General features: G+C 32.1%; 1 protein-coding gene across 1 annotated transcript in view; it reads left to right on the top strand.

Annotated features, from left to right (window-relative positions):
• Positions 1–10,013, top strand: part of LOTGIDRAFT_119139 (hypothetical protein) — a gene marked incomplete at both ends in the record, with an annotated part of 17,114 nt that extends 7,101 nt beyond the window's left edge. Inside the window, 4 exons of the mRNA XM_009057462.1 lie at positions 7,459–7,568; positions 8,671–8,757; positions 9,294–9,483; positions 9,901–10,013. Coding sequence (XP_009055710.1) covers positions 7,459–7,568; positions 8,671–8,757; positions 9,294–9,483; positions 9,901–10,013 — 500 coding nt within the window. The remainder of the gene's footprint in view (positions 1–7,458; positions 7,569–8,670; positions 8,758–9,293; positions 9,484–9,900) is intronic.
• Positions 10,014–24,007: the final 13,994 nt, after the last annotated feature.

Genomic DNA, 24,007 nt, shown 5'->3' with positions numbered 1-24,007 from the left:
GAATTTTTTTTTTTTTAATGATTGAAATTCATTATTTTGAAACAATAATCTCAAAATTTATGTGTTTATTGAATGTGGTTTTGATTCAGGGGATTTCTATTTGTATATTGGACCATATTTAACTCCAATTTATCTTTGAGTTAATTTACAACAACAGATTTAATATACTTGTTCCAGTTTAAAACAAGTCACAATTTTTGTCAAAAAAGTAATTATTTGATATTCAGCCACTAAAAGAAAAGATTTATATCATGTCAGAGAGAGTTGATGGGGGATTAATTTGTCGTAAAAATGGGAGGAGAAATTTTTAACTGTTTGGGGGGTTTACTCTTGTCATGAAATATTGTTGCAGAACTACTAAACAAGGGAATGAAATGAAATGAATTGAGTTTTATGTCCTACTTTTCTGCACCATGTGTGCTAATGAAGACGGGCAACGCCATGCAGGTTGCAGCATTAGCCTGCTCTTTTTGGATTTCCAACTGTCAAGGGATCTTTAATGGGCCTCGGTTTATTGTCCCAACCGAATGACTAGACGCTTGTTACATGTGAGCCCCTCTTACCTTCATCACTGACAGGGAGAAACCGGGTTGAAAAATCCGAAGGTATTATCTCAACCTATGCTGGGATTGAACCCTGGACCTTCAGGTTAGCGAGCAAGTGTCCCCTACTGAGAGTCAGAAAACCTAGATTTATGGTGCCTACTCTTGATGCCACTGGGTTTGTCAGTCTGGTTTCCCTCGAGGAAGATATAGATTTCAAGTGTTGTTGCTCACTCCCGATATCACTGTGCATCTGGGTTTGTCAACTTGACGTTCCTACTGTCCGAAATTCAAGTGTTGTGTTTGGGTAAATTTCACTGTATGTTAATCAGAGAAGAGTTTGGTTGGTTAGAAGTTTTTATATCTGAGGATTAGATTCTTGTAATAACCATAATCTTCAAATATTATATTATTATTATAAAACATTCTTTTCTTAGGCTTATATCATAATCATGACCCTATCTAAAGAGATTATACGGACATTGTCCTTATAGTTCAGAAAGTGTTACAGATCAGATTAATATTATATAAATAAACTACTATTATAGATATACTACTCCTCTTTGATTTAATTAAATGCATGATAAAGATTCCTGTATGCGCATTGAAACGTTGCTTAAATTAAAAAGGAGTAGTATATCCATAATGTGTTTTATTTATATATTGTTCTATCTACTTCTAAATGTTACTCAAGGATTATATCAGATTAATATCATTGAACTTGGTACAGCGCTCATTTCTGCTCTAACGTGAGCATTCAACAGCGCTTTACAAATACAGATACTTACCGTTAAGGTTAACAAACCATTCTGATTGTGGTTATTGCAATTGCATTTAAAGGAAGCTTATGAAGTCAATATCACAAAGATACTAAAATTTAATAGAATTTTCTTGCTTGAATCCCTTTCAGTGGATATGTACCAGTATCTTTAAAGGGATTGTAAAGAGGTTTTCTTAATTTGTTCATGTATGTGGACACTGTAAGCATCGATTTGCACCATTCTGATTTTCAGTTAGTGTTTCTTGAAATTTTAAGTGTTTCTCTTAACTGCAAAGTTGCTAATAATTTATTGCCATTTCTATAATTACAAAAACCACAGACATCTGACATAAAGAAAAGAAACTGGATTAGTGCAAATAGAAGCCATTAATAAAACTTGTATTAAAATTGGGTGAAAAAAAAACCTCTTTACAATCCCTTTAAGGTCAAATGAAATTTGACCTTTAATCTGTTAGCTGGAGGCTATTTTGAGCTGTCTTACACATGGTCTTCTCTTCAATATCAACTGTCAACTAGAATGACAAGTAGGGCCTTTAAACTTGATTTTGGGTGGAGTATGACTTGTTTTTTTCCTTGCTAGAATCTGGTTAAGATTTAATTCGGTTCACCATTGAAGGGGAGAGATGTTTTAATGTTTACTAACTTTAGGCTTCAGTTAATAGTGTTGTTCAATAGTTTCAATACAAGGTTTATTTAGTGTGAAATTTCTTTGATACGTGTAAACAGATCTTTTAGGATTTTTGATTCTTTTGCTTGGATTTGTACACTAGCTGGAGTGAAATATCAAATCAACTTTATTAATCATTAATTCAAATTTTATGGTGGAGATAGAAAAAAAACAGATTAGTGTTGTGAATAGTGAGCTAAAGATATTTTAGGCTTTAAAAGTTAAAGATAATACTGAATCTAATTCTATATTTTTAGTGCAGATCTCTAAAAGTTTTCATTTTGATTTGAAGTGAAAGCTTGTTATATTCTAATTTTTATTCCGAATATTGTGATATTTTGTTGGAATATCAAATCTGATACTGCATTAGCAGTCTTTGATTCCATTCAACTGGTGACTTAATTCTTATTTAACTGTATAACAACATTTTCAGTCATTTTTACGGTGGTAACAGAAGTGATAATAATAGAGTCAGGTGCTTGAAGACTAGTGCATGTTCAACAAATACGCAGAATAACAAGGGTGATAATTGGACAACCCTTAGTCAGGTGTTTGAAGACCTGTGCATGTCCAACAATTACAGAGTTATCTATTTATAGTGACAGGAGTGATATTGACAACATAAGGTGATAACTGTACAGTGATAATAACTTTATTAACAGTGATAACAGACCCTTCCTTCATTTACCTCTCTTTACTGCATGCTTAACTGAACACAGTGTGTCTATACATATTATAAATCCTGGATACTTTAACAGAAACTCCAGTCAACATGAAAATTGAAACTTTTTTCAAAAATCGTAAGTATTAAGTTACAGTTAGACATGTTCAGTGAGTTGCACGGTACAGGGATTTCAACATAATATAAAACTGAAGAAGCGAAAACACAAAGTTCGCGATTCAGACATGACGCAAACACGATTGACTTTTTATATTTGTACTGAACTACATAGTGACAACCCCACTCCGAGCATCTCCTTGGAAACTTCACCTTATTTATTTTAAAATTTAGTGTCCATTTCGATTTTTGTAATATTCTGTTTTCCGTTCAACGAGGTTGTTTCATTGTGGCTTGCACGGTACTCACCAGAAAATTAGAAACTCATCTCTTGAAATTTCCTGACCATATCAAACTGTTATTGCCTCAGGTACAGAGTTCATTTTAATGAAGAATGTTTTGTTCCTCTTAAACTATAAATTAAATGTTTTTGGTGGATCAATTCATTTCATTTCCTTATGATTTTATGACCATTTTTCACAATTTCTAGATGTTTGCTAAATGATGTTGAGCCAGTATCCTGTCAAAATGATCCTACAAAAGTTTTTGATTTGTTTTTGCAAACACAATGTATTACATGTCATAGGGTCATTATTGTACATGCACAAGTAAGTAAGCCCTCTCGACCTATTTAGACAGCCACCTTTTCTGCCGAACTGTACTCTGTCTGGACTTGGCCCATTTAATTGTGGCTTATATGTTAATGTATGCATACTTATTCTCAAATTGATCCTCAAGAAGTAATCAAAATAGTTAATGATTGTTTTCTGGCAAAGTTCTCTTCATTGCACACTGCATGGCATTGTTATCTTCATTGCATACTGCATGGCATTGTTATCTTCATTGCACACTGCATAGCATTGTTATCTTCATTGCACACTGCATAACATTGTTATCTTCAATGCATACTGCATAGCATTGTTATCTTCATTGCACATTAAAGTACATAAAAGCCAGTCATAAAAATTTAAATGTGATTTATTTTGTTTTGATTTGTTTATCAGCAATGCTGTAAATTAACAGCTGTAAAATGTAAATCCTGTGTTATGGCAAATTGACATAATGTGTTACAAAATGATGACACTGTTAGTCAGACTGGTACAGATTAATCAAAGGTCAAGGTCATTATTGTCATGAAATCATGACTTGTTACTTGTAATGTTGATCTCAGGATAGGTAATAATTAGTTAAACTGTGAAGTAAGTTGTTCTCTGATAATCTTGTTGTAGTCGTGTGAAATTCGAATAGATTGTATTAGATAGTTTGTAGTTTGTGGCCTCTTTCATCATTCATCATTCATAGTTTAAGCCTTAAGGATGCTATTTTGTACCAATAAAGGTATTCTTACAGTTTATTCTTATATCTACATCTTCAAATGATAATCTTGACAAGGTTTTTTGGTTTATGTATTTGACACTTTGTTTGAGTCTTGTGAAATTATAATGCATTTTTAGAAACAGGTATAAATGAATATTGTGACTTATCTCATTATTCATTTGTTCATAAACGATGCTCTATTGTACTTTAAAAAGAATTTATATAGTGTTCTTTTTAATATCTACATCTTTAAGTGATAATCTTGGCGAGGATTTTTGGTTTTGGGTCATTTGCACCTGTAAATTTGTAATGCAATGTAGATGTTGGAAGATTGTTTTAAAGATTGTGATCTATTTGATCATTCAGAATTAAATGATGCTTTTTTTGCACTATGAAAGGTATTCTACAGTTTTTTAAACATCTATATCTGTGCTGTAAATTTATATTTTAATGCATTGTAGAGATTTTTTGTCATCTAATTGATCATTTATTTATTCAGGGTTAAAGATGGGTTCCCTCATTTTCATTTATGAAAATCAAAATGCTACTACTTATATTCAAATAGAAAGTAGGGGTGTTCTAATGACTTGGAAAAAATACCAGTTTGTCTCACATGTCCATAAGTAGCTAAATTAGAAGAGAATTACCAGCAGAATTTCAATGAGTGACCGATCAAGAAAGGTCAAAAAGTTTATTTTATTTATCCAGGCTGTACATACATGGACATTTATGATTGGTTAAAACTATTATTATATTATAATGATATGATAAAGAATTCGTATATGCTAATTCATTACAAACATCAATTAATCAAATAGTTTGCTTAATTTGACACTAAAAAATAAGGAAACACATCATGTTGTGATATATATTCAACCTTTCAGTTGTTCTTTCTATTACCCCTTTAAAGGAGCACCTTCACTATCTGTTTGACCAATCATACCTTAGTTTCAGAAACAGGAATTTTTTTAGCTTACATAATCAGTAATAGTGTTCAAAGCTCAGCATCGAAATTTGAGCCTTCAAATCTATGTGTATCTATAATTACTTCGCGTTTGAAAATTAAAAATTCGACTCGAATTATAGTGAGACTATGCCATATATAGAAAACACATATATAGAAATAGACATTGAAATTTCTAGTTTGAGGAATATTTGAAGGGATTATGCGATTTTCGTGCGTTTTAGTACTTCTTAAGACTATTAAAGCACAATAAAGACCCAAATAAATCCCCAAAAATTCCGACTGTTCCACTTTAAGGAAACTTGATAGTAAATATAGTAAATCATTACTATTACCCCCCTACCCCTGTAATTCCTAATTATTTTGTGGTTTTCTCTCCATTTTTCCTGGCAATTAAATTATAATTGTCCAAAAACTTTATGATAGACTACATTGTAGGGTGAATATAGTTTTTAAAATCTTTCAGCTTATATTGATATGGTATAAAACTAGCACATGTTTACGTTCCCTGTTGGTGGGAGAAAAATAATAAAATTTGAAATGATCTTTACAATTGAGAGAATAATTCATTTATGTCACATTAATTTGATAAAAAAAATCAGATGACTTTTGTAAGAAAACCTGTGTCTCGTACATGAAATTAATCAATCTTCATTTTTTTTACTAAAAACCTATTTTTTTGCACATTTATCTCACATTTCAAAGGACATAGAACAGAATTTTTTTTTTTTCAGTGAAAATTGTGAAATTGTGCTGCTTTTTTCAGTGAAATATGAATTTAATCTGATTTAGTTTTCTTGTGTATCTAATTAATGTGTTCAAGGGATTTTTTTTACATACTTTTTATGTGTATCAAGGCCATTATGACTTCTATTAGCATGATTCTAATTTCCTTCTGTCATTCTGCAATTATGAAATGCTCCTAACATATTTGATGCCACTAATTCTAATGATATCTGCAGGCCTTTGCAAAGGTTATAGTGAAAATCTACAACCCTCAGATATCTGAATGAAAATTTGAATGGTGCAAATTGATGCTATCAATGTCTTCAATGCACATAAAAGTTTAGAAAACTTCAGAAAAGTTTTAATAACTAACTTCGTGCAACACCTAATTCAGGGCAGGTTATTCTCATTTTCAAAACCAGCTTAATGAAATATTAATTATATTTTCCAGGGGCGAACACCTCAACTACCAATACCAACAAGAATAATAATAATAACAGCATCAATCAACATGCATCCTTACGTCGTACCTGTTCCATCACACCTCCAGGACTTCCAAACTCGGCGCCAAACTTAGAAAAAAATGTCTCAGATTGGCTCCAAACCAATAATGGACATTTACCATCTCGACAGTCACACCTGGCACCAGAGCATGCCCCCCTGTCCCCCCAAAACAGTATGTCCTCGTCAGGGAGTGGAAGTGATCACGGCCCTGACCATAATGCAGATGGTAATGCAGGCGATCATAATGATGAGGAGGGCTCACAATCTAAAAATAGTTTTACTGAGAAATCTTCCGGCATGCAAGGTAAGTGTTTTATATTTTATTTAAAGTAATTGACAGATCTCATTTAATCTAATTAAATTTCAAATCTATCATAGCCTATTATTTTTATCTATTTGGCTGTTATAGACCTATATTTTGCGAGAGAGTATGTCATTTGTCATGTTTCTGAAATTTTTGGAAGCCACAAAATTTCTGTTTCCCACTAATTTCAATTGTTGAATATAAAGATACTGCCAATATGACGTTCATACGACTTATTTTTAGTAGTGAATATTTAGGAGAATTTTATAGTGAAAGACTTCCTCTAATAGAGAAATCAAATTGTTTATGAGACTTTTCTATTTCCCTTTCTATCTTATGTTTTATTCATCAAGTTATTTTGTTTTATGTCTGATTTGACATCACATTATTGATTGGCTTGTTTTCAGGGAAGTTATTTATTTGCCAGTCCCAGACCAATTGTCCAAATTTTCAATCAACCCAGCCTGTCAAATGTCAACTTCAATCATATTAAATCAAATATGAGCTTAGCAAAGTTATTAAAGGCGATGTAAAGAGATTTATTCATGTGTATCAGGACCATATATGGCTTCTTTTTGCATCACCGGTATTTTCTGTAAGATGTCTGCGGTTCCTATCATTATAGAATTGCTTCACTGTAATACTAGATGATATCTCAAGCAAAGGATGCTCATACTAGCTAAAGGATTTTACGATAGATACTTCATAAAATGCTTAGTTTTAATAAAGTAGTTAGAACCACTGACGTCTGACTGCAAATTAGAACGGTGCAAATCGATGATATCAGGATACAGATAAAAAATTTGACAAAACCTTGTCACAATAAGTTAAATTTAAACTATGTAACTATTTAATCTATTAATGACGTATTTTAGATGTTCCAGCCTGGTTAAAAGAGCTAAGATTACATAAATATGCCAATATATTTAAACAACTAGATTACCATCAGATGTTTGAATTGACTGAAGAATATTTAGAAGAACAGGTATAAATAGATTTCAATTTGCATATATATATAAGTCCTTAAAGATAGGTTTCCTTATTTTTTAGTGTCAAATTAAGCAAACTATTTGATTAATTGGTGTATCTAATGAATTATCATGTATTCTTAATGATATCGTTATGTTCTTATTGCATATAATTAAGAGTTTCAACCAATCATAAATGTCCCTGAATGTAAAGTCTGGATAAACAAAAAAAGACTTTTTGACCTTTCTTGATCGGTCACTGATTGGAATTCCGCTGGTAATTCTCTTCTAATTAAGCTTATTATGAATTAATTATGGACATTTGAGACAAACTGGTATTTTTCCAAGTAATTAGAACACCTCTACTTTCTATTCATATAAGTATTAGCATTTTTTTTTTCATAAATGAAAATAAGGGAATCCATCTTTTATCCAAATTAATGCAATTATTTTTTGAGGCCTGGTGATTCGTGATGTTTTTTTGGTGTCAGGTGGAAAAATCTGTCTTTGTCTTTTATTCCTTAGACAAAAATGTAAAAGTTATCATGAAAATTAGCAATTTAATATTTTCTTTAAAACTTTTAAATTCACCTGTATTTGTCATTTAATCATTAAAAGGAAATAGAAGACTTAAAAATATTAGCACATATATACATGGAAAATGTCTTCATAGAAAGCTTTTAAAATCCACCTGTATTTTTCATTTATGTAAAATTTATATCATAAATTATTAGGCTGTACGTAGTTTCTTTATGAAGGATGGGTAGCTGTTCTTTATTTGTCATTTATTGATAATTACAGAGTTTTATTTTCACAAAAGGACCCTTACGTCCTTGTTTAATTGGATTCATCTTTGTTACCAAGAATAACATCATTTGAACGTATCTGTGATAGAAAGCTTGTTAGATTATAATGAAGACAAAACTTATCAGAAAACAAAAATTTAACAAAGTTTTAATTAGAACAGGACACAATGGTTTTCATATTTGATATCCTTCCTGCAAATTAACCCTTCAATATCAATAAATCACTAATTAGATTGTGTTATGGCCCTGTTCTAAAAGTCTATAACACTTGTCATTGTTTGATGTGTCAAATGTGAAATATGTTTTATTTCAGAATGTTACAACTGGTGCTAGACATAAAATAATACAGAGTATCGCCAAGTTAAAAGACCGACAGAGAAACCTGATTCAGCTTGAAAAGGTTGGTAGAAGCTTGTCTTATTGTTGGAAATGAGACCTACTCTTCTGATTTTCTGCATGTTATTGGGCTAATGAAGAGGGGCAACGCCATGCAAGGTGCAATGAGGGAAATTTTTGCATTTTTATCACATCTATGTGGACATATATTCTCGGCACCCCTGTCCGTGCATCCGTCAGCATTTGCTTGTTAACACTCTAAAAACTAGATTTTTCAATGGAATCAAATGAAAACGATATGTGTATACATATTTATAAAACGAAGATCGAGTTCAAATTTGAGCTATTTTCGACCGTTAGAAGCAGAGTTATTGCCCTTGCCCCAAAATCTTGAATATTTACCATCCGCATGCCGTGGTGGGCATATATGGCTGTGGTCCACCTTTCCAATTTTCCAGAGATCTTTAATGTACAAATCCTGTATTGTCCCATCCAAAGTACTATACAGTTTTTGCATGCCCCTTTGATGACCCTCATCACTAACAGTGTCCTAGTTCAAACTTTTATATTCCATTCATCAATGTTTTTCTTATTTTCTAGGATATCAGTAATGATAAACCAATAATGACAGTACTGGGTGAAATGGAGGCCATTATAATCACACCTATAGTACAGTATCAAAATAAAGACTTGGAAAACCCCCCACCCGCTACAGTGGACAATAAAACTGTATCATCTGAAATACCAGAGGGAGATATTCCCAGTCAATTCACCAGAGTTATGGGCAAAAGTAAGTTTAATTGCTTCATAATTATTGTAGATTCTCATTCTTTAATATATTTTTCCCCAATATAAAATAGATTGTATCCTGGTTCTCTTTATCTAAAAAGCTTTGTACGAGGTAGTAACTTTTCACTTTCAAAACAACCTATCCATACGAGAGGAATTGCCTTACTGATATATTATTCATGAATTCTATGTGTGTGTTATTCACCAAACAAAACATGGAAACACCTACGTACATGCTTGTTGATTGGCCGGTTTGATAATCACATGACATCATGACTATTTATAATCTTAGTCCCTAAAACAAAGGTTACCTGTTACCTGGGAAACATGGTAGAATTATGTTATAGTTTTGGACTTGTTGAATAGAAAATGGAATATATTTTATGTTAAATAATGAATATTTAACGTTCTATTTCAGTTTGTACATCATTATTAATTAGTCCACGACCACATTATTATGGTTTTCAGTGGTATATCAACATTATTAATAAATGTTTACACCATTCAGTAAGTTATTATTATTATTTTTAACTTCTAGAGCCTTATTTAGTTGTTTAGAGCACTAGATCCAGTGATATTCTTCCAGTGTCATAATCACTTCAGTTTTAACCAGTGAAAAAAAACTACATTATTTGTTCCTTGAATAGCAGTATCCATTAGTGCTGTGAAAACTGATTCGATTCTATGTATATATAATCACATATACAAGGTTTGTTTCGGCCTAATCAGAAATTCAATATATCCCAAATATATTACATCTCTATGATATATTTAACTATTTAAACTGAATTATTTCAATACATGTTAATATTTTACCTACAGGCCTTTACACAGCGTCACAAGAGTTTATTGTTGTCATGGAAATGGCAGTGTAAGAAAGTTTATAATCCACCGTATGCACCTAATGATCAAACATGGCGAAGGTATGTTAGAAATTAAATTATTTATATCATTCAGTGAAATGTATCCCTTCATTTTCAGAGACTTTTTTTAGTGAGTACCATTTTCTAGAGAAAACAACCTTTTTAATTGGCAAATTGTTAAAATGGTTGTAACTTAAAGTCTGATCAAAGATCCAAAATATTCTTAGGTCCCAAACTGAGCAAGATTCCAGAGCTTACAATTTCCCTCATTGCAGATTTCATGGTATTCATTGCCTTTTTTCATAAGTCCAATTAATTGTTCAGACGGCGTATTCTGGAAAGGATCTTAGAGCTAAGACATCCTAGTTTCTTATCTTCTAACATTGATTCTAGGACATCCCAGGTTCTTATCTTCTAACATTGATTCTAGGACATCCTAACCCTAGATTATTTGGAGAATACGTGGCCAGGATACTAAAACCATATTTCAAATTTTGCAAACAAATTTATACTGAAAACAATATTGTTATAATGTCTATAGGTCTAATAACAACCATTCATTTACTCGGCTCAAAAATATACATCAATCAAGAGAAGCCAGTCAAAAACAGGCTGCTATAGCTTCCAGTTTCGCTGCATACAGGTGACTAATGGAGTTCAAATTGTGTTCAAAATTCAAAATGTTTTTTTCTATTTGTTGAATTTATATTTCAGATGTTTTGTTAGTTCTATTATTCCATTTTCAACTTGTCATATATTTATTATCGTTTGATTTGTTTTGACTTTTAAGACATAATGTTGTATAAAAAACTACTTTGATATGAAGCTAAAAAGATCGACTTTGGCATTGTCTTTGATAATGACTTTGCCATTGACTTTGGGAAAGTGACTTTGATAATGACTTTGCCATTGACTTTGCCATTGACTTTGCCATTGACTTTGCCATTGTCTTTGCCATTGACTTTGCCATTGACTTTGGGGCGTGGTCTTTGGCATAGATTCTGAGATTGATTTGAGAAATTGAGACCTTGGTTTTGAATTTAGTAACCTTTTTTTAGCATATTATATTTTGTGGTTATTTTTTAGAGCTGGGTGTAGACCACCATCAAATCAATTCCGATCGGGCCAGCAGTGGAATCCGCGACGTATCCAGGGAGGAACTTCCAGTAATCTCCACGCTCCTATCTCCAGGATAAACTCCGCTAATCCCAGCTTTATGAAACCAGGTGTAATGGAGGTAGGAATTCTTTTGACACCATTTCTGTACTCAGAGGTTCCATTTTGAAGCTGTGGTGCTCTAATGATGACATCTGCTTTTTCGTGTTTTATGGAATCAACTGGAAGTTCAATCAATTGGAACAGGGTTGGGACTGTGATCCATGTTAGAAAATATGGTGGAGAAAGGAATAGAAGAGTAAATTATGAAAGTGACTTATTCTTGCAAAGAAAATCGGAACGGTGAAATCATGACGCTACACACTTGACATTTCTTGGGATTGTCCATGTTTTGATGAAGTGGAATTTGATGGTTATTGTTTATTATATTTTAGAATATAAAATCACCAGTTACTAGAACGCATTCAGCTCCAGTGAGAGGACAAGCTTTATCTGTTGCCTTAACATGTAAGTCTATTTAAGAATTTAATGTGTCTTCTTATTGACAGTACATTAGTTGCAGGTCTGAAATTTTAGTACAATGATGGTGCTTTCTACAATTCTTTGATATCCACTTGAATCTGTGACCAAAATCATATGCAGCAAACAGACAAAAGCAAAATTTCTATCAGGAAGAAATTTGTTTGCTTGCTAAGGTCCAGGGTTCAATCCTGATATAGGTCAAGAAGATATCTTCAGATTTTTCAGGTTTCCCCCTGTCAGGGCTGACATGGAAAAAGCGTCTAGTTCTTTGGATGGGACAATAAACCAAGGCCCTGTGTACTATAGGCTGTGAACATTAAAGATCCTTAACAGTTGGAAAAGAGCAGGCTAGTGTCCTGGCACAATATCCCTCATTGTACCCTGTCTGCATTTCCCTTTCTTCATTAGCCCATGTGATGCAGAAAAGTAGGATGTAAAACTCCATTCATTTCATTTTATTTCTATTTTACAATGCCAATTTATAATGATATGACAAGCAATGAATTAATATTCAAATCTTATATTTCTTAAATAACACAACATGTCAAGATATTTTTATATATTTTTATAGCTGGTGATATTGGTAATAATGATACAGAAGAAATTAACGCCAGTTTAGATTCACTGTGTATCAGTATGACAGAACAGGCCTTGGGTACACTAGGTAAGATCTGATTACTTTCAGAAATACTAGTCATGATATCAAAATTGTTCTCACCTTTTCTTGGAGGATTCGAACCCAACGCACCTAACTGTCAAGCAGCAACAATAGCACTAGCTACTGACTTAACTATTCCACTGCCACTCGCGTGGTATAAGGTTTTATAAGAGATATTCTCTTATAGAATCACTGGCCTAGGTTACAAGTAGAGACTATTAGTATTAAAGTTTGAAAACTAACCTTGGGCCAACTTTCTTAAGCACTTGCCGTGCAAATGGCAGTGCGAGGCAGTGAGCTTCTTACTGGGGGTCGACGCTGCCTTTTTTTTTTCAAAATGAACCACAATTTGAACCATGATTGAAACTTTCTTTCTAGATACTGGTGATAAAGGCTCAACATTTTAACTCTTTCGTACTTCAAACATTCCTTGTCACCTGTGGGAGCGACATGAGAAAATAATCTGGAATTTTTTTATGGAGGTGAAAAATTATTTTAGTGGAGTATTTCTTATGACACGTCTCTCCATTATCCTCTATCATTAAGATATGAACCTAACCATTGTGAATATGTTTTTACCATGTATCCTGAAACAAACAGCTGAATTTTGCATAATTTCTGTATATAAATATTTCCACTTAATGCATCTCCACATTCTTTGTCTAAATCCTGACTTCAACATTTGTACAGAGGTGGGTGATGCAGAGCTTTCGATAGGCTGAATGGACAAGAATTTCTACCAAAACTAGTTCAGTCGATCTAGTTCTGGTTAACTGTTTGTTCATTGGAAACTGTGTAATGGATTCAACCAATGAAATTACAAGTTAAGTTAACTGGTGTAAGATTGTTAAAGCTGTCTTAGGTTTGTGGACAGCTAGCCAATGATGTTCAGATGTCTCAACCATTTTCTCACCCAACTGTGTCAGTTTGTGAAAACTGATGTTTCATTGGTTAACATGAAAGGTTGAATTGGATTCAGCCAATGAAATTACAAGTGTGTCTGACTGTGGTTAGAGAACCTGCTTCATGCTAGATAGTGATCTGTGTATTTTGTAAAATAGTTTTGTGTATTACGAAAGAGATTAATAATTAAACTGCTTTGAATGATGTCTGCTGCAGATATTTTGTGCATCAAACACTTTTGATGGTGACGTAATAGATACAGAACCTTAGACAGGCTGATTTTTATAAAAGTGCCTTATTGATGATATAAGTTGCTAGGTGGCGCTCAATTGGAGAATTGTGAACAGGTTCCGTCAGTTCCAATTCTGCCCTCAATCCAATGGTACGGAAGGGGAATTTTACTGTGTTGAAAATGTTAATGTTTTTCTAAGAATTCTGTTTGGGTTTCTATTTGACTTCTAAATTGGAATTGAGATTTTATCAAGTCTGAATTGAAATATGTTTTATATTTTAAATTACATCTTCAATTCAAAGTTCTCGAATGTCTTCAACAAATTTTACTCTTGGTATGATTCTGACTCGATCCTTGGTTTACAGTCTGCAGGGCCAAGGTGCAGTTATAATAATTGTACCCTTGACGATCTTGTATTGACTAGAGAGTAGAAACATAGTGGTGAAATAGTTGAAGACCTGATATAAAGATGTACAGATATATGAAGAATTAGTGCTATCATTTTGAAATATTAAAACTCAAGATTCAAGAGACACGAAATTAAAAGGTTTTCTAAATATTTTTGTCACAATTTCTAGACAGTTTTTATTAGGAGAAAGTAAATTTGAATTCTTTTGGTAAAAATTGACCTCTATAGAGAAAAAACTAAATGTTGAGTTGAGTTGATGACTTATCATTGTTTTTGAAATTTATATTTTTGAAAAATTCTGAGGGTCGCTCAGTTGGTGAGTTCACTCAATGTAATCAATTGAAGGTCAATAAAACAAGTTGTAACAGATTTCAGAAAGCGTTCCACATGTGCCGGAAATTTACTAGGTGCAGACAGAATTCAAAATGGCGGAGAAGGAAATTTTGAAAGTGACATATTCCACTTCCGTACTATTCAATTGAGGGCAGAATTGGAACTGACGGAACCTGTTCACAATTCTCCAATTGAGCGCCACCTAGGATTTGTTTCTTTACTTGCATGTTTAATAAATGTGACACCAATTTTAGAAATTATTGTAAATAGTTGAAATTTTAACTTGCATGTTACAAGTTGTAACAAACAATGAACTGCTGCGTAGCCTAGCAACATAATCTTGAAAAGAAATGATATTATATCAATGCTTTTATCCATAGAGTCTTATTTTTGTATAAATTTCTTTATTTTTGCCAACAATCGTGTATATAATTGTACAGAAAGGAAGTGCTTCAATTTTATAAACTTAGTGTATGAGAGAGAGTCTATTAGTTTATTGGCAGATATATCACTTATATTGCCAAGTGTTATTCTATATTTGGTAGCTCGTCAGGCTTGTTTTGCTGTCACATGTCTTCATTAGCCCAATAAGGTGCAGAAGGGTAGGACGTAAAACTCCATTCTTTTCATGTCTCTTGTTTTGCTGTCGGAAATATACAAGAACTATTTGTTCAATGTGTGAATTTTGTGGAAGGATAATTGAAAATATTTAGAATATAATCTTGAATTATACTTAATATTCAGGTGATGTCAGGAAACTTTCATTCAAATTTGTTGAACTATTGGAGACCAAAATTATCGTGCAACGTTTGGAAACCCAGATTGCAATGCATGATGACTATTAGCTAATATTTTGTATTTTTGTGGTAAGTTTAAGACCCTGACCTGCTGTGAAATATATAAATTTAAAATATTGTGAGCTGTTTAATAACAATCTTAAAGATGGGTTCCCTTATTTTCATTTATGAAAAAGAAAATGCTAATACTTATATGAATAGAAAGTAGAGGTGTTGGAAAAATACCAGTTTGTCTCACATGTCCATAATTAATTCATAACTAGCTAAATTAGAAGAGAATTATCAGCAGAATTCCAATGAGTGACTGATCAAGAAAGGTCAAAATATCTCTTTTTGTTTATCCAGACTGGACATTTATGATTCTTAATTATATGCAATAACAACATCATATCATTAAGAATACATGATTATTCATTAGAAACAACAATTAATCAAATAGTTTGCTTAATTTGACACTAAAAAATAAGGAAACCCATCTTTAAGAGAACCATAAATGTTAAAGTTATATGCAGGTATTTTATTTACGAGTAATATGAACCTTACTATACTGAGGGTAACAAAATTGTTATTTTGAAATACATTTTGGATTAAAATGTGACCTGGCATAGCAGAATTAGTCACAGTGACCCAAACTGCAAAACTGAGGTTGGTTTTGACTGAACTAAATCTTTCAGTATAATGAAAGAAGTATATTATATATACATGAAAGCAGTGCTAATAGAAATAATGTTATTATCTCTTTGAAAAATGTGTAATGACGAAATTGATTTTTTGTAATGGCTTCCAGCTTCAACATTTGTTACAGTGAAATGATTATTTTTATAACTCCGTCCAACTAGTACTTTTAATATTTTATAGCAAAAATTTCTTATGACTTATGTTGGTATTGCTTGACCAAAGCTTTATAAATTGCTGTTAAATGATATTTTTTAGGTAGTTGTGGATTCCATAATGGATATTGACACAAATTATAAGAAATAGCATTTACTAATAATGCTTACAGTGTATAATTCCAATGATCACCAATAGATAAACTTAGACTGCAATATCAAAAGATGTGAGAGGGCTATGTCTTAAATAAAAATGTCTTAGGGTGTGATTAATAGGAGGGGTCAGCAATGAAGTCATAGATGTGTACATATATTATGTAATGCACAAACTCTGCTGTCCTACTCAGCCATGCGTGCATTCTATTTTCTCAATGAATATTGGGATCTTATGTCTAATTCCATTTCTATTGTAATCTAACAATTTTTCTACCTTAGTCCTGCTCTCATGACTTCATTTCCAACTAATCATGTAGAACTAACGATTTCTTGCTAATGTTGACAAATTGTGGGATAGCCAAGGGAGATGTCATATTTCGATTTCGTACATTCTTTTTATACCATATTATGGCTATTCTGTTCATGCTGATCCCTCCTGTTGCAGGAAAAAATTCACGTCTGCTTGAGATTTTTGAAAGAGATTGCCCGAGGACTGTCTGATAGTATCCATATTGCTGATTCCTTGTCTCCTGGCTTTAATTTTTGCTTCCTGCATTCCAGTCTCCTGTGTCTTAAAGCAATTAATTCATGTAATCTTTCTGTTTTTGGCGATACCAAGCTTCAAAATATTCAGGTATAATAGTAAGTAGTGGTATACTTAGCGTGCTATGAAAATATGAAATTTAGTCTATACTACTTTCTGTCAGATTATTGACATTTGGTGAAAAAATTTGTTTAATTCATTCATAACAATAACTGGGTCAAATATCCCAAATTTTATTGGTTAAAATAGCAGAAGATTACATGAATGAATGGCCTGATTTAGAATCTTGCTGTGTTTTGTAAAATGTAATGTAACGTTACTGCAGGTACAGTGATCGTTAGTCAATTTTGTTACATCATTTATTTATTTTTTGTCTCTTATTTTGGACAGTGAAATTAATTCTGATTATTTTTTGTTAAATGTTCAAACATTTATGCCAATCTTTCATTAAAACCTTGCTGAATTGCAGACATTTACATCAAATAAGTCAGTGTTTTCTTACAAAATTGACAGTAAAATCTGTTGCAAATCTCTAAATTAACTTTTACTTTTCTTGTCTGCAACCAAACTGTTGTTTGTAAAAAAAAATCTATTTAAGTCTTAAAAGTCACCCTGAACACATTTTAGAAAGTTACTTTTCTCAGGGTTAATTTCTCCTAACCTCTATTGTGTTTAAGATCCTTTCGTTACAATAGGGGTGATAACTTTAATATCAAAGCTTTATGCTGTACTGAAGAAAACAAAACTATTTCAGCACAACCAGGCACATTTCTGAACTTACACAATCCTTCAAGAGCACATCTTCACTGAAATTTAAGACTCTTATGACATGTTCTATTAAGCTAACAAATGAAATTATGACAATGGTAATATAAAGGGATTGTAAAAAAGTTTTTCAAACTTTGTACGTGTATCAGGGACACTGATAGCATCGATTTTCACCGTTCTAAATTTTCAATCAGACATTTGTGGTTCCAGCAATTCCACTCAAAAGTGTTTGATGACGTCACTAATTGTCTTATATCAGCAGACGATGCAATAAAGACATCATCAAATTCTTACTTTTTTTTTTAGTGGAATAGAACCACAGATCATTGATTGAGAATTGGAATGGTGCATATCCATGCTATCAGTGTCCCCTTTACACCTACAAAGTTTTGCCGACCTCTTTACAATTCTATTAAACTAACAAATGAAATAACAATGGTATCTAGATGTATGAGATGTATATTGTGTTATTTATATATTGTATGTATTTTTGTGTTTTATAACCTGTCAGTGATGTTTGTTTGTGAAATTCAAGAGTTTTGACAAAATGTTCCATACTTTATTGGTCAGTCATAGATATATGATTTGATATTAGGCCTCAACATCGGAAAAAGTTTCCTTTTCACAGATGTTGTAATTAAGCTTTGCTTTTGTACTGAGATGCTTTAACCCTTTTAACACTAAGGACTGCTAAATGGCTGCATAATTATGTGATATATATACCCTGATAAAGCCTTAGTTACGTGTGTTATACTGTGTACTGTTATCAAGTGACGTCACGTAATGTTAACTTCATACACTTCAAATGAAATTACTTGCAGTTTCCGGTATATAACATGATTTTATTTACACTTGGTGTTCAAATAACTAACGTTAACACCATAGTCTAAATGATATTACTTGCAGTTTAGGGTATATGTTCAAAGGGTTAAAGGCAAACCTAAGGCATTTGACTGATACTGATAAATATAGTAGGAATATTTTGCCAAAGTTTGAATTATTTGTAGTTAGTAGATGATTGTTTATAATGAATGTATCTACCATGAGATTCTGTGAATCTAATACTAACACCCTAGTTATTAATGCTTACATATTAATTACTACTAATATTCATCCATATATACACACTTTATCTTCATACTGGCCCAGTTATTCTCATCTTCACCTTTTTCAAGTCACAAGTTTGTGAATGCAGCGATTTGATTTGATTGTACTCTAACTAATACAGCCAATCAGAGCTCTTGACTGACAGACTGTTATCATCTTGTCTGTGGATGTAATCAAGAGCTATGATTGACTGTATTCGCTCGGGGACAATCCAATCAAATGGTTACATTTACAACCTTCTGTGATACAAGAAAAGTGGTTATTGCGGTTTGTAATAGCTTGATACTGTTTGATAATTCCTATAAGAAGAGGCTCCTATAAGAAGTGTGTATAGTAAATATGGATGAATTTTAGTACAAAATGGTGGTTGAATACATATAATCTATTATATATATATATACATGTGTAATTATTCTTTTTTTTGGTTAAAGTTTAGTGAATATTTTGTGCTGGTTCACAAGAATTGGTTGCCATTTTTATTATTTTGTGTATTCAGTTGATTTTGTCAATGTGATAGTGGAATTGTGATAGTGTTTTTTAGGAATAATTTAGACAGGAACTTCAGCATAAGCGGCCCGATTTCACATTAACTCAGATAATTTAACATTTTGGTTAAACCCAATTTTGGAAATACTGTAATCTGATTAATAAACTGATTGGTTAAAAGAACTTATTTCAGGAAATACTGTAATCTGATTGGTTTATAAACTGATTGGTTAAAAGAACTTAATTCAGGAAACTGATTGGTTAAAAGAACTTAATTCAGGAAACTGATTGGTTAAAAGAACTTAATTCAGGAAATACAGTAATCTGATTGGTTAAAAAAACTTGATATCAGTAATAATGTATTCTAATTGGTTAATTGTACTAGATTTAAATTGATTTTAGCAACAGATCAGATGATAAAATGCTGAACTATCTGAGTTAATATTAGTGAAATTGGATCTGATACTATTATGAAATAATAATCATATAAAGGTTTCTATCAAGGGCCATTTTTGTGCCTGAATTCTTTTAGTAAGTATAAGCATGTATGTAAATCCCAAGGGGAATACTTGTAATAGACCTATAATATATAAGTAACAGAGTATATAGTAACCCCTTAATAAGAAGCTTAAAGAATTCAGGACCTGACTAAAGTTGAAATAACATAAAGAGTACTCAACTTGTCTTGATTCTCTATGTTGAATTAAGACCTAAATCATAAATCAAGAGGTTTTTGCACAAACTTCAATCTTAACTTTATTATAGGTGATAAGAATTTGGCTTTATAATTTTTAGCTGTTACTTTGATGAAGCACGAAACGTCTTGCAGATGACCGTGTCTTAAACCTGGAGTTATATCTGATTTATTGATCATGTGTTACCATTTTTCTAAATAACATGTGACAGTTGTCAAATTACTTAAAAAAAATCGTGAAAATTTTAACAATATTTGAAAATGATAGTTTTAAATTGGGTTTGTACCCATATATTTGGTCTTGAAGGCTTTATAAAGCTTGTATACATATTTTAAAACTGCTGTGTCAGTAACTAATAAAATATATTGATATACCATACTGGTCTAAATGGTAGCATTTACAAAATAATGTGAGGGTCATTTTTGTCAAAATATCTCATGATAAAAGTTTTTAGGGTACAGAAAAAATATATTTGTTAGACTTTACCCAAAATGCATCATTAGATTTTTTTGAGACGTGTCCCAGAAATTTTAATATACGTTCGAAATTTTTAAAATCTTTAGGGTAAGAAAGCTAAATAAACTGCCCAATATGAATCTCATTATGAGAATCAAACAATTCTTAAAATTATTGTAAAAATGTTGAATTATTTTGAAATTTATAGTTTGTTTCTTGTTAAAATTCTGATTTCTTGATATTTAATGAATTAATGTGTTAAATTTATTCAATCAATTTTGTACCACGACTGAGAAACATTTCTGACTAAAGATGCGAATAGACGATATCCGGTGTAGGATTAGCGATACAGAAGATAGTACTAGAAGCAAATCGTGTCTGAACCTGTACGTTGTGTGTTTGCTTCTACTGTTTTCTATTGTATCGATAATCCCGCACCATACACCTCACCGGACATCGTCTATTCCTGGCTTCACTCTTGAGACATAGATGTCCAATTATTCAAGTGGTTTTTCGTTATTTCAAAAGCAATAATTGATGTATTTGGTCACATGAAGCCTATTGTGAATTCAAACTTATTGAAATATATCATAGATTAAAAGGATTGTTAACTTCCTGTGTATCGAGGACATTAATAGCATCGATTTGCACCATTCCAATTTTCATTCAGACATTTGATTGCAAGAACCACAGACATCTGAAAGAAAAATGGAATGGTGTTAATCGATGCTTTTAGTTTCCCCTGATATACATAAAAAGTTTAGAAAATCCCTTTAATTAACCATATAATTATACAATAATGACATCTACTTGAGGCTGTAGTCGTCAACATTTTTGACTTGAATTTTTTGAAGAGTTCTGTTAAGATATGTTTCTACAGTTATTGAGCTGATTACTATAATTGTTAATGATTGTTTACAGATTGCTAAAAAGTTGTTAGAATGTTCACACTTCATGTTAAAATAGTTGTAATTCAGTATGTTGCATTTGCGGGATATTTGGATAAAATAAATATTTTATTCCAGCCTGGAGTTATCTTTTCTTCTTCTTGTAACATTTTCACAGTGTCAAGCTTTTACGAACTTTGCCTTATAGCATATTCTCAATATCTAGTTTACGAACTGCATCAAATACCTTGAAAGCAACAGAAAAGAATATTACAAATTTCATATCATACCTTGACATCATAAGGCACTCTTTTTGTTGCATTTACAAGAGTGATACAAGAAAAGTGCCTAATGCTGTCAAGGTAACAGATGCAATTAGAAATTGATTGATATTGTGAAGATGCATTCTACCACAACTTAGTTTGTCAACTAAGATTCTCTCTGCATTAGCAGAAAATGAAAAAAATGAAATGGCACCATGTGGACTAATGAAGACTATCTGCATCAGCAGAGCTGATTATCATTGTCCTATTGAATCAAGCACAAGTACAAAATGTATGTCAAACCAATAATAAATTTATTCAATACTCAATATACATAATTACATTTGAAATTATATCAAGTGATCATACACAAACAAATAAACTGGGAATCCTTGTTATCCCTGTTGAACTAGGGTCAGAAACCAATTCACAATAAAACATAATCAAAATATATTTTCGGAAAATTCACAGGTAAAAAACACATACTTGTGATAAATTTTGATGCCAACATTTTTTGTGAAATGGAGACCTCATATTTATATATGCACACTACAGTTGATGTGCCTCTTAAAATCACACCAGTAAGCTAATCTATCGAACACTCATCCAAGTCATTTATATCGCCTAAAGGCTTGGCAAGCATCATCAAAATCCTTGAGTCATTTGAAATGTAAGCAAATGACTTGCCTATAGTTAATATCACATCAGTATCTATCAAACAGTGTTTTAATTTATTAACATTGCCTCAAGGCTTAGCCAACAACATCAATGAACTATTGGATGAATGAATGCTTGAGTCTTTAATAGTCCCTTTTAAGGCATGATGAATTTCTTGTAGTGATGGATTGTCTATTCATTCTGCCTTCATCTAAGATTTTGGGGGATTTTCTGAGGTTCGTTTTAATATTTTTTCCATGGCTTCACGCTTCTCTTTGTTCGAATCATACGAATTTCTGTATTTCTGAAATCAATGAAAAACATTTTATAACTGATCAATGTAGACAAACATATTGTAAATTTTAACGAAATTGGAAAGAATTTTTCCTCGGCCATCTAGACTAATTTTTACTAGGTATTTACTGGCCAGCATTAGTCAGAATTAGACGTCTATGATGATGGCCTGACATGTAATCCTCATCTACATGTTAACTCGTGTACTACAAGTTGAGTTATCTCATCTACAACATTGACAAAATTTTCTCGACTTGACATGAGGTAGATAATGGGTCTATTTCTATTATTATGGTTACGAAAACTTATGTAATTTCTTACGTGTTTCAGATTCTCGTGATTCGGTTTTCGAAACTGTTCTGTCAAATAATATAAACAACCAATGCCCAAAACACATCCGCCAAATCCCAAGACTAACGCCCTCATTTCAACGCCTTTAGTAAGTCCTAGTGCCCTTCGAAAATAAAATGATCCAAATGTCCTTTCAGCAATGTTAACAAACTCGCCATGTTTTGAGGTGTTTCATTCTGCTTAAATTTAGAACATCCAGACGCGAAACGTTACTATGTTTAATGTATAACAATTTATGTCTGGTTATTTGAATATTACAAACCCAAATCGGGATCGTCTTAAAGAAACAATTCTTAAGGCGGTGTCGAATCTGACCTTATTTCTATGAAATTTAGCATTTTCTTTACTTTTATAGGCCAAATCGATATTGATTTTTGATTTCGTGTCAAACATAATCATTTTGAAGATTGAGCTAATTTCTTGCTGCTTTAGATTTTGATCGATTGTCTAAAGAATGGATGGAGGAATTTATTGATGTGGCATTTTTAAAGCCCGACACCGTTTTGAAATGTAAACAGGATTTGACATCATGTTGTCAACTTCAGCTCGGGATAGTGAGAACAACACGCAAATTTGCAAGGCCTGATTACTGCTACCTCAAAGAGGTAAGAGAATTTCAAATAAAATTGAGGGATCCGTCCAAATTCTTCTGAATTTTATATTATAATTATTATTAAGCTAAAGATATAAACCGAGACCTGTTATTATTTTAAGTTGAACATAATGCTTCTTGATCTTGATGTGTGTCAAGTAGGGGAGACTCGGACAATCCGATCATTTAGGGGAGGCTCGGTACATTCCGGTCATATTGAAATTTTTATTCATCACCTTGAGACATATCAGGTAGGGGTAGATTGCGTGGTTTTTATCAACATTGCTAAGCAACATCTCTGTCATCAAATTAGGATTTTTCTTTATTTTGTGATATTGTTGTCTCCCTTGTAATCTAACAAGTTTTCTAATATGGTGCTGTTAAATGACATTAGTTTAAACTAATCAAAGCATGTCATGCAGGCCCTGTTACTTGACAGCATTAAATCATTCTAAATGGAACAATATACTGAAGCCCTACAGGCTGTGCACAATAGAGACAATTGACAATTGATAATCGAAAAAGAGAAGAATAATATCACCTGTCTTTGCAAAATTGATCATTCAGCATGGCATTGACCGTTTATATTAGCCTGATGGTGTTCAG

The sequence above is a fragment of the Lottia gigantea genome (assembly GCF_000327385.1).
Source record: "Lottia gigantea unplaced genomic scaffold LOTGIsca_30, whole genome shotgun sequence".
NCBI classification, from domain to species: domain Eukaryota; kingdom Metazoa; phylum Mollusca; class Gastropoda; family Lottiidae; genus Lottia; species Lottia gigantea.
The sequence above is the reverse complement of the archived record's forward strand: the minus strand, read 5'-3'. Positions and strand labels throughout refer to the sequence as shown.